Source organism: Notolepis coatsorum, assembly GCF_963971535.1.
Source record: "Notolepis coatsorum genome assembly, chromosome: 7".
Taxonomy (NCBI): Eukaryota; Metazoa; Chordata; class Actinopteri; order Aulopiformes; family Paralepididae; genus Notolepis; species Notolepis coatsorum.
The window spans coordinates 125,856,986-125,871,392 of NC_140171.1; the positions used below are offsets into that span (position 1 = coordinate 125,856,986).

Below are 14,407 nucleotides of genomic sequence, written 5' to 3' on the forward strand. Positions count from 1 at the left end.
TGGTCCATTGGCATGTTCTTGGGATCTGAATCTAGGGACATAATAGATCAGTGTCAGAAATAGTGTGTCTGTTACTAGGCTTGAGTAAATTGTAATGAACCAAAGGAGAATATCAATTCTATTTAATTTTTTGTATCTTTGACTGTGAATAACACCATGCTAAAATTGACCAGACCTGAAAAATCTAAGCAAATGAATAAAGGGAAGATTATTAAACAGAAGGTTTTGTAGATACAGTACTGAATTCTGCCATCTTTTTTATAATGTAAATTTCTCCACCATTTTTCATCGTATTGCAACACCGTTTTTTGCAAGACGTTCACAAAAAGGTAGAGAAACTAACTGCGTTCTGTCTTATGGCAATAACGTTCAAGTTTGTGGGAGATAATCCCCAAAAATAAGAGAAATAAAAAAGTAAGTCAGATGATTGACAGGGGCTGGTGTGAGCTGGGTAGGGTAGTTTTTCGAAATTCGAAAGCCCTGAGTCTCTTCCTTCAAAAGACTACACTCACTTTTGGATGTGCCACTTCTTCCTGTCAATATGCGCCGGTTTCCGACTCAATGCCCTGAGATTTCTATAATCTTATATTTCACTAATAACAGTTAAAATAATTGGTAAACAAACGTCATGCTGAAAATATACACTTTTACTGTATATCTCGGGCTTAAGAGGTTAACCCTGTGAGGCCCAAATTAAAAAGACATTAGCAACTTCAGAGGCCAGAGGGTGGGACATATGAAACACATTTACTATCAAATAGCATTGTGAGGCTGAACAACAGGACCAATTCACTATAGGCCTACATGTGCTTAACATTTTTTAAATAAACTTTTTTTAAATTTTAATTTTTTTATTTCTCTCTCCAATTTTCAGTTTTTCTCCCCGTCCCAATTTAGTCATGCCAATTCCCCCCCCCCCCCCTACCTGGCTGCTGTATGCATGTTCTCCTACGAGTCGGTACAAGGGCGTCCCGAAGCTGATACGTGTGGCGACTGCCAGTGACGTCTTTTCACTTGGCAGCGAGGACTCTCATTGGTGAAGTGTAACGCGTGGGAGGGCATGCTATCTCCACCAAGTCCTGCCCCGCTGAGCAAGCGCCGATACCTGACATGTAGGCGTCGCTGTCCACAACGCCAGATTCCCACCCACCAGCTTCCCACCCCCTAATACTGCTAATTGTATTAGTATGAACGACCAGCCAAGCTGGTAGCAACGCCGAGAGCTGGGCTCAAACCCAGCATCTCCTGCGTTGGTGACAAGCACAATCTCCGCTACGCCACCTGACCGCCCTATAAACATAATTTTTTTAAATGGCTAAAAGTGATTTTGTAATTTTTAACCCTGTGAGGCCCAAATAAAAAAGACATTAGCAACTTCAGAGGCCAGAGGGTGAGACCTATAAACACATGAAGGGTGCCGTGACTGAAAAAAAAGGTTGAGAAACGCTGGTATATGGTGTGGCTCTTTGTGGTACCACAGTAATTTTTGTGGCTCTTAGTCTCTGACTGGTTGGCCACCCCTGAAATAGGCTCTCAATGCTGAGAATGTCTCCTTGTAATGTCAATCAGGCTTTTGAGCCCAGATTTAAACGGCTCTGGCTGATTGTTTACAGCATTGTCCAACAGTATGGTCACATCAGGGTACTGCAGAGCAAATTCTCTCTGTGCAGCTTCCTGGTGGTGGAGGGGCCTGCCTGTTGGTCCTGAGGCCGTGGTCTGGGGGACATGAGGAAGAGGTGGTGGAGGGGCCTGCCTGTTGGTCCTGAGGCCGTGGTCTGGGGGACAAGAGGTGGTGGAGGGGCCTGCCTGTTGGTCCTGAGGCCGTGGTCTGGGGGACATGAGGAAGAGGTGGTGGAGGGGCCTGCCTGTTGGTCCTGAGGCCGTGGTCTGGGGGACATGAGGAAGAGGTGGTGGAGGGGCCTGCCTGTTGGTCCTGAGGCCGTGGTCTGGGGGACATGAGGAAGAGGTGGTGGAGGGGCCTGCCTGTTGGTCCTGAGGCCGTGGTCTGGGGGACATGAGGAAGAAGTGGTGGAGGGGCCTGCCTGTTGGTCCTGAGGCCGTGGTCTGGGGGACATGAGGAAGAAGTGGTGGAGGGGCCTGCCTGTTGGTCCTGAGGCCGTGGTCTGGGGGACATGAGGAAGAGGTGGTGGAGGGGCCTGCCTGTTGGTCCTGAGGCCGTGGTCTGGGGGACATGAGGAAGAGGTGGTGGAGGGGCCTGCCTGTTGGTCCTCCGGCACGGAGAAGGTGAAGGGCTGTCCTTGTCCCACCTGCTGCTGGAGGGACAGTGCCATCGGTGGAGGCAGAGGCTGGGCGGAGGCGCTCGGAGCAGGCATGACCCCCAGTCCCTGCTTCTGCCATGCAGAGAACCTGTCACACAAACACAAACATGTGTTAGCATTCATCTCCTCATAATGCAGACAATCACATTATGTACATTTGACCATGTGAAAATGTTACACCACAGCATACTGTATATACAATAATATATCTTACCACTGTGATAGGGTCCTTTTTTATTCAGCTCACTGGGGCAGGGGGTGGAGGCCGATGGAGCAGGGGGTGGGCCTGTACTTCCATGGCTACAAGGGGAAATTAAATACAAGGGGGAAAAAGGCTATAGATTTATTTTCAATACCTGAAATGAAAACTAAACATGCAAAGACATTTGGTTATGAGCTCTTGCAAAGCAGTGGGAGTAGGGAAGTGGTTATGAAGACAGCAGACACTACAGTGAAGACAACAAGCACTAGTACACAGTCAGACACACAGTGTGGTTATGAAGACAGCAGACACTACAGTGAAGACAACAAGCACTAGTACACAGTCAGACACACAGTGTGGTTATGAAGACAGCAGACACTACAGTGAAGACAACTAGCACTAGTACACAGTCGGACACACAGTGTGGTTATGAAGCCTAGGGGCAATTGAAAAATCTAATTTCTCTCTATCTTAAGAACATTCACTTATACAAAAACAGACTGAACAGATATATATAACAGACCTGCTGGGGCAGCGGACTGAGAGCAGGGGACACAAACAGGCTGGATAAGATGGTCAAGAAGGCCAGTAGCGTGGTTGGGGTGGAGCTGGACTCTAGCGAGGGTGGCGGAGAGGAGGAGCCTTGCTAAGCTCCAGGCCATCAGGGAAAACCCCTCCCACCCACTATACAGAGCTCTTGCAAAGCAGTGGGAGTAGGGAAGTGGTTATGAAGACAGCAGACACTACAGTGGAGACAACTAGCACTAGTACACAGTCAGACACACAGTGTGGTTATGAAGACAGCAGACACTACAGTGGAGACAACAAGCACTAGTACACAGTCAGACACACAGTGTGGTTATGAAGACAGCAGACACTACAGTGAAGACAACAAGCACTAGTACACAGTCAGACACACAGTGTGGTTATGAAGACAGCAGACACTACAGCAGACCAGGCTGCAGAAACAAATTAGTGGGGGGGCATACAATGTTCTCGGGGGGGCACAATGGTTTTTCAACACAGGTTCCCTTTTATACGTTTCAGCTGGGACAGCGGCGCTGTGGCTTGCTTGGCGCTGCCCACGGTGCTGAACTAAACAGCAGAGAGGCAATTGAAAAATCTAATTTCTCTCTATCTTAAGAACATTCACTTATACAAAAACAGACTGAACAGATATATATAACAGACCTGCTGGGGCAGCGGACTGAGAGCAGGGGACACAAACAGGCTGGATAAGATGGTCAAGAAGGCCAGTAGCGTGGTTGGGGTGGAGCTGGACTCTAGCGAGGGTGGCGGAGAGGAGGAGCCTTGCTAAGCTCCAGGCCATCAGGGAAAACCCCTCCCACCCACTATACAGACTTGGCTGACAGGAGGAGCATGTTATAGGCTCACACTACCTAAATGCAGCACTGAACAGCACAGGAAGTCCTTCATTCCGACAGCCATCAGACTATACAATGCATCACTGTGCCTCACTGCATCACTGAGCACAGAGTGACAGTTACCATCTTCCTGGACTCTTACTTTTTAAACAGCACTGTGCAATATTACACCTACTGTAGACTTCAGTATATTTTTACTGTATCTTTTATTCTATTTCATTTTATTCTATTCTCTATTTGTTTTGTTATTCTTATTCGTGACTTGTACTGTCTAAATGTTTAATGTTGAGTGATTTGCAGTGTCAAATTTCCCTCAGGATAATACATTTCTATTCTATTCTATTCTATATCTTTGAAAAGTCTCCATTTATTCAACACTTCTGAATTCACTGACAAACTGAACTGAACTGACAAAAATAAGGTGCATAAAAAAAGCAAACAAAATTCCTCCACAGGCTACTCACCATCATTAGTAGAGCGGCAAGCGGCGTTTGGGGACAGAGTGAAATCTTCTTAAAACACTGCCCCTCCACTCATTCCTGAACTTTTTTGTTAAGTCCTTCTCAAATGCCAACTAAATTAAATTGGCCTTGCGTCGATGAAGCATACTAAGGCGATGTTCTTGAGGGTCGAAAACGAATTATCACAGAAAAGGGGGGGGGGGGGGGGGGGGGGGCGGAGGTGTGCCAAATCTGTCAGTTACCTAACAAGGCAGAAGGGTTAAAAAATTCAATTCAAGGGCACTAGGTGGCACTAGGTTTCTTCTCTGACCCATCCCCAGTGATAACACAGGCTGCCGGCATGTCTTTATGAATGGAAATATCGAATAAAAGAAACAACGATGAAAACACGACTATACTCTGGTCCTTATACTTAGATCCTAATATGAAAATGATGGGTCGGGCTGTGTTTCTTCAGGTTAGATAACTTACTGAAGCTCCTCCCACACTGCTCACACTGGTGGGACTTCTCTCCTGTGTGTGTCAGCATGTGGACCTTCAGGTGACCTACCTGACTGAAGACCCTCCCACACTGTTTACACTGGGGGGGCATCAGTCTTGTGTGGATCCGGCGGTGTTTCTTCAGGTGACTTACCTTACTGAAGCCCCTCCCACACTCTTCACACTGGTGGGGCTTCTCTCCACTGTGGGTCAGCACTCCCTCCCTACTCACCTCCCTCACCTCCTCTGCCTGGTCCCCTTCATGCGGCCCGAGGTGCGTTCCCTCCAGACGCCGCCGGACGTGCCGCCGGCCCTGGCTCCGGACGGGGGTCTGGAACAAATGTGTAAAAGGTTGTGTCAGAATAAGATCAAGTGGGGGTGTTAAACTGTCGTGAACGATTCATCTCTTGAACGCTCTTATGCTGACAGCTGACGTCATATCGGTCAGCTGGTGCTAATAAAGGGTTATCGCTGGCTCACGCGTGGGCTTCAGTCAGTAGGCTTAATTTAAAGGCTTGTTCGAGATGGGATAGGCGGACGCAGATCTGCGCAGGTTTTACTACGGCCTCGCCAAGCGCGTTGCATGACGGTTAGAATGTTGTCCGATTTGCTCTGAAAGTCTGACGAGGCGAGGCGCGGAACTCCCGCGGGAGCGAGCCGCGCGCAGCCTTCAGAGCGAGGCTCCACAGTACCTCTCAGCCCAATAGGGTCCAGCTGCAGACTCGGAGCCTCGAGGTCCAGAATGGTACTTCCGCCCTGCCACAGGACTATATTAGTCCTGTGACAGGGCTATGCGCTGATTGGCGGAAAGTACGGAAGTATCTCGAAGTACGTCTGACGTTTCTCTACGTTAGCGAACATTAAATGTTGTATTCATAAAATAATATAAAATCAGCAGCATGGGGAGGGCCGGGGGGAGGGGAGGTACAGGTAGTAGAAGACATAGAGGTACAGGTCACATAATTATAGTACAGTGGAGAAGTAAAAATAGAATAAAAAGGCAGTGTAAACAATATACAATATTATTAACTCTAATAATAACACGCCTCGCGGGTCATTATAATACGAGAGCCGTGGGTCTGCATTGTATAGAGCGGATCCCCCGGCCGTATTCAAGCGCTGGAGCGCTTTGCGATGGATCAAACTGTATTAGTAGTAATAATAGTAGTTGGCTAGTTGCGCGCTTCTGGCCACCTCCCGCAGTGCGCGCATACACACATACTGTCTGTAGCTATACAGTACGTGCAAAATTAATTGTCAAGAGCCAATCGCACAGGTTGCCTCATCTCATCTGGCTCTGCAAATAGATCTAGAGTCTGAATATCATATATAGCTGCTGATGATCTCTCTCTCGAGTCAAATCCATTCTGAGAACGGAATGCAGTGCCCGCGACGAGGGTCTTGATTGATTGATTGATTGAAAATTGTATTAACAGATCATGCTGGACCTACAAAAGGCCTTTGACACTGTCAATCACTCCATTCTTGATTGAACATTTTATTAACAGATTGCAGAATGGGTACAGTACAGTACAGCTCAATACACACAATTGTTAAGGGTTGTCAATATTCCAATGTACAGTTTTGCTTGTACAGTTGTACAGTGTCCCCCCCCCCCAACCACCTCCAATGTACAGTCCCCCCCCCCCACCTACCCAACCTCCTCCAATGTACAGTTTCTACGTCAAATGTATATACTCTCTTTTCTGGACTCTTTTTGTATCACAAACAATACTGTATTTGCAAATCTGGTATGTCATAAATGTATAGATGTAGCAGTACTGTCTATCTGTATGTCGTGTATGTCATATGTTATGATGAATTGAAAATGGGGGACCCTGATGTAAACAAGACAAAAGTATTTCTCTGGTCTGCATCCCCTTAACAATTGTGTGTATTGAGCTGTACTGTACTGTACCCATTCTGCAATCTGTTAATAAAATGTTCAATCAAGAATGGAGTGATTGACAGTGTCAAAGGCCTTTTGTAGGTCCAGCATGATCTGTTAATACAATTTTCAATCAATCAATCAATCAATCAAGACCCTCGTCGCGGGCACTGCATTCCGTTCTCAGAATGGATTTGACTCGAGAGAGATCATCAGCAGCTATATATGATATTCAGACTCTAGATCTATTTGCAGAGCCAGATGAGATGAGGCAACCTGTGCGATTGGCTCTTGACAATTAATTTTGCACGTACTGTATAGCTACAGCCAGCGTTGCGTTGTTATTATGGGCTGAGCCGCCACGCAGGATAATGACGCCGCGCGCACGCGCGCGCGCACACGCACGCGCGGCCCCGCGCGCATGCGCATATGTTCCCTCGCGCACAATAATACACTTTGTTTGTATAGCCTTTCATACAGAAACTGCAGCTCAAAGTGCTTCACAACAGAATTAAGACAGGCATAAAATGAGCACATAAAGTGCAGACATATAAAATCAGTTTTTCACATTAGGATCTAACATCCCAACAGGCAACCTTGTTTATGGTTTGATTCAGTTTTAATATAAATAATAAAAATAAAGAGAAGATTAATTAATTATCTACTCAGTCCCGAAGTTTGTGATGTAGATATGGAATGTCCCGGGTTGCTGCTGTTTGCAGAGTGTGTTGTTGTCCGGGGGTGAGTGGTGGTGGGTGGGGGGTTGAACAAAGAGTCCCAGACTGGTTGAAGACACCAGCCTATAGCGGCTATTGTTATGATAATGCGAGGTAGCGCCGCAGGTAAACACAACGATCCGAGCCGAGCGCAGCGCGTTCTCGCGAGCGCGTGCATGTGCGTGCACGCGCTTCTGCTCAAATCTTTAATACTCAGTGAGGTACCACTGAGTGGTACCCCGTGCCATGAACAACGCATGCCTGGCTACAGCCTACAGACAGTATGTGTGTATGCGCGCACTGCGGGAGGTGGCCAGAAGCGCGCAACTAGCCAACTACTATTATTACTACTAATACAGTTTGATCCATCGCAAAGCGCTCCAGCGCTTGAATACGGCCGGGGGATCCGCTCTATACAATGCAGACCCACGGCTCTCGTATTATAATGACCCGCGAGGCGTGTTATTATTAGAGTTAATAATATTGTATATTGTTTACACTGCCTTTTTATTCTATTTTTACTTCTCCACTGTACTATAATTATGTGACCTGTACCTCTATGTCTTCTACTACCTGTACCTCCCCTCCCCCCGGCCCTCCCCATGCTGCTGATTTTATATTATTTTATGAATACAACATTTAATGTTCGCTAACGTAGAGAAACGTCAGACGTAATTCGAGATACGTCAGACGTACTTCGAGATACTTCCGTACACGTCAGACGTAATTCGAGATACGTCAGACGTACTTCGAGATACTTCCGTACTTTCCGCCAATCAGCGCATAGCCCTGTCACAGGACTAATAGTCCTGTGGCAGGGCGGAAGTACCAATCTGGACCTCGAGGCTCCGAGGTTGCAGCTCGACCCTACTCCAAATCGGACAACATTCTAACCGTCATGCAACGCGCTTGGCGAGGCCGTAGTAAAACCTGCGCAGATCTGCGTCCGCCTATCCCATCTTGAACAAGCCTACTATCAACTGAACTGATGACGTTGACGGCCGTTAGCATAGTGACGTTAGCTCTTAGGCTAGCTCGTTACTATCTATAACATTAAACATTATCCAACATGTTTAAAATAGTTTAAAATACCGCGACAGCCCTAAATTATAACGTATATTATATTTAGCTCCCAAATGTAAAATAAATGTAACTCACGTTTCCACAGATAAACGACATCTTGCTTGAGAAATAATCCAATCTGTTGTCAGTCAGGTGGTTCAGTTCTGTTGCAAAAAGTTGGTGTTATTCAGTTCCGTTGAAGGTTCTGAATACTAGAATGAGTTAACGTTGACACTTTTATATAAACACTTCGCAAAGCCACGCCCCTAAATTTGCGTCATATTCGATCACGTGAGGATGGCTGCGTACCTGACGTAACCTCGTTCATTGGCTGTTCGGATGCCTATTAATTTAAAATGCTTGACGTCATCCATTACGTAGAGCATTTTAAATTGGCATCCGAACAGCCAATCACGACACGGCGTTCATGAAAAACGATGGATGTGTACAAATTGCGCATAGAAATTAGGCATATGTATTGCACTGATGAAATACCGGAGGCTACTAAATAATGCGCCAAAATACCTAGATTATAATGTATAGTTACGATTATTTTTCTGTTGATCAAATAAAAAGCCTGCCTACTGCAAATCAATATGATTTGTCGACCATGTCACGGCTTATTGTGGTCTGCATCCCCTGAGCTGTACTGTATTGTACCCATTCTGCAATCTGTTAATAAAGTTTTCAATCACACGGACAATAAATATAATGTCTAAATGAAATGCACAAAACAAAAAATGTATGTATCATAACGTTACCCTGGTATAGATCTGTATGCATGTATTTATTCATAACGTTATACATATTCGTTCACGTTAGATTGTGCATGGCTTTTACATTGAAAAATGTACTTGTCACGTGGTTCCGTTCTCCATTCTTCACATCAAAAACGAAAAACGAACTATCAAAACGGCCCTACACGGCCCATTATTGACTCGTTTTTTTCATTTGATTCTGATACCAAAATACGAAAAACAGGTCCGTATTTCAGTTTTTCCCCGTTTTTTCGAGTTTGGTTTCAAACGGAAATAGGAAACACCTCGTATTTCCGTTTTTCCTTTTGAAACGAAAAACGAACTATCAAAACGTACACGGACCGTGTATGTACCTGTACGTTGATTAAAACGTACGTTGGAGCAGTTTCTTACAGAATGAGTTTAACCCTTTCACTGCCACACGACAAAGGGTTAACAGAACACCGTCCGTAGTGTGGTAGTGAAAGGTTACTGTGGTAGTGAAAGGGTTAAATAATGGACAAGTGAGCCCACAGTATCAGTCTTAATTAGACTGAATATACAATATGTTATACAACTAGAAGTACATTCATGTTGACAATTTCTGGACTTGGTTCTTATATTTCTGACTTGGGGGAAATTGTTGGTATTCAACATGGGCTGTACTAGAACATAGGGATACAATTCTTAATATCCACCCCTCCCAGAACACGAGGCGCTCAGGACAGGGCATTCCATCAAACAGCATTTTATTTTTATCCTCAGAATAAAACTCTTTTCACATTAAAAAAAAACACAATTCATTAATTGCAATAATGGCTTTGAAGTAATAACGCCAAAGTTTAAAAAGTAAACTTGCACCTGAAATGCCAGCCACCATCTTCAGTGTCAAGGGTCCCCCGAAAACAAATGCAGATTTATTTTGCACATAAGCCACACGTATCGCAAAACTGTAAACCGTTCGCTCACATTTAGTTTGACAATTTATTGTTATGAATTAATTAAGTTTGAAAATGACCTCCAGTGATGAATCCTTGTAGTGTTAATTACAGCTGAATGAAATTATGTAGATGAAAATAAAATAGCAATCGATATTTTTTCATCTACATAAATTAATTGAGCTGTAATTAGCTGCAAGTGTCTTAATGTGATGACATTGCTAGAGGACATTTAAACAGCAACTCTCACCAGTCAAACTAAATTAATGTGTGCAAAACCATTTAGTGATTTGGGATATGTAGTTTTACAAGTGCCCCTTTAAAAACAGACTGCAACAACTCCTCTCTACTGTACATAAACAAACCACGATTCCCTCAGACATGCTCCTCTAGCCCAAGTTTCGTCGTGGCAGGACGGTGCGGTAGAGAGACGTGCCTTTAGCCTGGACAAAGGTGAGGATCATGTTGTCCTTTGTGACCTCTCCATGTACAAACCCACCCAGTGTGGAGGCCTGGCCAGTGAAGAACTTTATGGAGTCTCTGGGAACATGGTGCCAGTGACGAACATCAGGATCCAGGAAGTTTCCAGCCCCACTCACCACATAGCCCACACCGGCTTCTTTGATGTACTGGGGAGAAGAAATTATGTCATCATTAACCATGTAAGGCCCAAATTAAATTGACATCAACTTCAGAGGCCATAATGTGGGACCTATAAAACACATTTACTATCCTATAGCATTGCGAGGCTGAACAACAGGATCCATTGACTATGTAAATGTGCAAAAAAATTAAATTTACAGACTTTTTTTTTTAATAGCTAAAAGTTATGTTGTAATTTTGCAACAGAGGGTCTGATTAAACTGACAAAGCACTTATGTCTCCAGACAGATCCTAGGTATACTCGAGATAACCACCTGCAGATTGTGGTCGTGACCACAGAAGTAGGCAGTGGCGTTGTGCTTGACCAGCAAGGGCCGTAACCTCTTCAGCAGGCATTCGGTCGGGCCGTGCTCCGACACAGACCACACGGGATAATGGCCCGCGACCAGCAGGAAGTCCGCCTTCGACTGGGCCATCCGCTGCTGCAACCAGATCAACTGGCGGTTGGCGTCCACCGCATGCAGGGGGCCTCTGGGCTTCTCGTCCTCGTAGTCGTCCGAGTTTCCACACAGCATGATGGTGTCCAACATGATGATGGTCAGGGTCCGGCCGCCCGTGTTGGGGATGCGGAAGTCCAGCTCGTAGTAGTAATAAGGGAAGCGCCTACGGGAAGCGAGACGAGCAAACAGAAGATTGATTTTATTGTAGATTAGAGACATCATCCCAAGGGATAAAAACCTGATAAAATGCAAGCACTTATTTCCATCATGGTCCTTGGTATTAAGAGACGGGACATACATCAATATAAAACATTGAGACAATATGCATATACAGTATAGAAAATAAATATGCTACCCTCTTTCCTATAGCCACGTTCGTACAGACTTTTTGAAGCCAGTTAACATAGGGGCCCGTTTGAAAAGATGAGCATGGTGTTTGAAAAGTTAACATTGACAGGAGGATAAAAGCTATGACTGCAGCGCAAATACTAATCACATTATATGCATGATCTTGGACATTTTAGTGATCTCATTCTCTACAAAAGCCGGCGTGATGCCAAGTCTAATCATCCATTTCACACCATAGCCGATTGATATGGAGCTGGACTTTACTTTGATTTTCCACATGTTTTTGGCTGGTTCAAGTATTGTTCACACTTATGAAAATATTCCACAAATGAGTCATCATTTCACCATCAATGGAACTCAAGGCCATGTCTTGATAATAAACTCAATTTCCTGCTTTACGAGAGCAGTTGTGGTTAAATATTGCTTTACCAGTCAAGATCATACACCATCTTATGGATACCTTTATAATATGTGCACATATTTTAGCATCAGTGGCTCCTGTCTGAATTTAATCCCCAACCTTGGCAGTGTTAGTGCCATGCTCTACAGATCTGAGCCTTACAGAACCACATCACAGAACAAATACGAATAACCTTGTGGTGGATTTTCCCCGACTTATTCTTCACTAGCCTGCAGACTCAATCTGCACTCGATTGCCAGCAAGCCACATACCAGGGGGATGTTGAGACTAATATACAAAATACTAAAAAAAGGTGTCCTGGGAAGAAAGGGTCACAACAACAAACCATGAACCCACTCACCATCTGTCAGACTTGTGGCTGTACTCGATCTGCGCTCTTACATTCCCTGCATGGTCGTGATTGCCAGCAAGCACATACCAAGGGATGTTGAGAGACTTGGCCGTGTACACAGACTCAAAGGTGTCCTGGGTAGAAAGACAAAACTATGAACCCACTTGTTCAGCTGATGAAGTGCACTCTTGCGTCAGGGGGAATAAGTGCACCATTTGGGAGAGGAATATGAAACTGTAGGCATTTAACAAAAAGTCAAGAGGAAAAAGTTAATCCCTGGAACAGTTTTGAGGCTAGAAAGCTACCCGAAAAGTTTACAAGCTATTCAAAATATCCCCTAGGCTTAGGTCTGATTCACAGTGCCTCCACATGGTTGTTAGAATAATTCTACAAATTGCATAATTGCAGGCTCTGTAAATGTAAACAAAATGTCTGTCCCCAAACTGGATAATGCACCTTTTAAATAAAGACAAAAAGCCTATGAAATCAAACAGCCAGAAATCTCATGACTTACATGAAACCTAGGAGAATCCACACTGTCCACACCTGTGAAGTAGAAGTTATCTCCAAGGGCCAGAACAAAATCTGCTCCAATCTGCTCCGCTACCCTGCCCATCTCCTCGGCTGTAGCCTTCTCCACAGGGGTGATGTAAGGAGGATGGGGCACGCCACCCCAGTCTCCCACAGCCAAGAACCGTATGGAGGTTCTGTTTTCTATGCGGTGTAAAACAAACCCAAATTAAAAGAGTGGGTCTGCATTCAAGCAAAAGTGTGTAGTCACTGTGAGAAGTACAGGGTGGTTTCCAAAACACCATGTACGTGAAGCATTACTTACTGCCACTTTGCTCAAGATCCTGAAAGGCTGTTGGATACAAGGTGCCCCCAGGGATAGCAGTAAGAAGGATGGTTAACAGAGCAAGTGCCATCTAAGAAATTTTATTAAAAGAAAACTCATGGTCAGATTGGCAAGAGAATCAAGAGCAGCTTAAAAGTGCCAGCACTGATTAAAATCTGAAAGAAGCCAAGATGGTTTTTGTAGCAACACTAAAACAGAAGTTAAACATGAAACAACCATGATAACCCAAGCCTGAGCTCACCATGTACCTCTTAGGTTCCCTCTCTTCCCCCTTCCACCTCCCAACAGCAAGACCCCTTGGTTTGAAGTCAAAAGACAGAACTAGTGTTTGGCTGTGGCCTGAATTAATAGGATGCAGCTGGAGATAATTAAGGCGTAATCAAGGAAACTCTACAAATGAGGCAGAGAGGGGTCAGCAGGTCATGTCTCTCTGCCCTCACAGTTGCATTTTAAGTGAATATCTTTAATGCACTCATTTATAATTTATTTAATTGTTAATTCAGAGAACTACCTCAACGTTTTGAGAGCCAAAGATAATATTATTATTAAAGTCATTATTAGTCACACCAGAGAATAGACATTCAGCAACAAGGCAGTTACTAAACGTAACTAGGATCCAAAACATCTATTTTTATCCAAAAGGAAACGACTGACCGTAAAAACACAATAAGTGTCAATGGCAATTGACAGACACTCACTGTTGATAACGCAGAGCAGCAGAACGGTGAGGTGTCCTCACGACGCCTCGATGGGTCAACTCTCCTCAGGTCTGCGCTGCCTCTCCTCCTTGCCCTGCTTTTATCAGTCGTCCCAGGAGAGAGGCCTGTGGGACGTCCAGCACCAAGACCACGCTGGCGGAGCATGGTCCTTGCTCACACCCTGACTCAGTCTCAACAGGGTCATCTAGGCCACGTGATCCACAATGGTTATAATAGCTGGTGTCCTGACTCTACTTTTCCCACCTTGGTGTTAATCAGTGTTTCTCATTTTCCTTCTCCTTTTGTACCCCCCCTCCTCCTATCCCTTCTTTTCACGTATCATGAAGCATCGTGTGGTTGATTCATTTCAAGTCAGTTGAGACATAAATGATGGCATCAGTTGACCCCTGCCCTTGAGATAAGGGACAATACCCCCGTTTTGAATTATTTTGGACAGCCCACAACCCACAACTTTACAGTGGTTAAGTCAATCCAATCAAAT

At 44.9% G+C, this 14,407-nt stretch overlaps 1 protein-coding gene and 1 long non-coding RNA gene across 2 annotated transcripts; both read right to left on the reverse strand.

Moving 5' to 3' along the window:
- Window positions 1-2,092: 2,092 nt before the first annotated feature.
- On the reverse strand, window positions 2,093-8,697 carry LOC311231278. The gene is made up of 4 exons (XR_014619855.1): window positions 8,570-8,697; window positions 5,040-5,138; window positions 2,494-2,579; window positions 2,093-2,367 (listed from the first exon to the last, which is right to left on the reverse strand). It is a non-coding gene; the product is annotated as an uncharacterized lncRNA (long non-coding RNA).
- Window positions 8,698-10,077: 1,380 nt separating this feature from the next.
- acp5a (acid phosphatase 5a, tartrate resistant) lies at window positions 10,078-13,961 on the reverse strand. Its single transcript, XM_084318874.1, has 6 exons — window positions 13,906-13,961; window positions 13,187-13,277; window positions 12,866-13,065; window positions 12,361-12,485; window positions 11,066-11,414; window positions 10,078-10,777 (listed from the first exon to the last, which is right to left on the reverse strand). The coding sequence occupies exons 2-6, from the start codon at window positions 13,275-13,277 to the stop codon at window positions 10,538-10,540; spliced, it is 1,005 nt and encodes a 334-aa protein (XP_084175000.1). The 5' UTR covers window positions 13,906-13,961; the 3' UTR covers window positions 10,078-10,537.
- Between the last annotated feature and the right edge of the window lie 446 nt (window positions 13,962-14,407).

What these genes read in the sequence shown, in the direction of transcription:
- acp5a (XM_084318874.1), bottom strand. Translation starts at nt 13,277, where the DNA reads ATGGCACTTGCTCTGTTAACCATCCTTCTTACTGCTATCCCTGGGGGC. An exon ending in GGATCTTGAGCAAAGTGGCA is followed by an intron (nt 13,066 to 13,186) that starts GTAAGTAATGCT and finishes TACACCGCATAG; the next exon opens with AAAACAGAACCTCCATACGG. An exon ending in AGCCACAAGTCTGACAGATG is followed by an intron (nt 11,415 to 12,360) that starts GTGAGTGGGTTC and finishes CGCTTCCCGTAG; the next exon opens with GCGCTTCCCTTATTACTACT.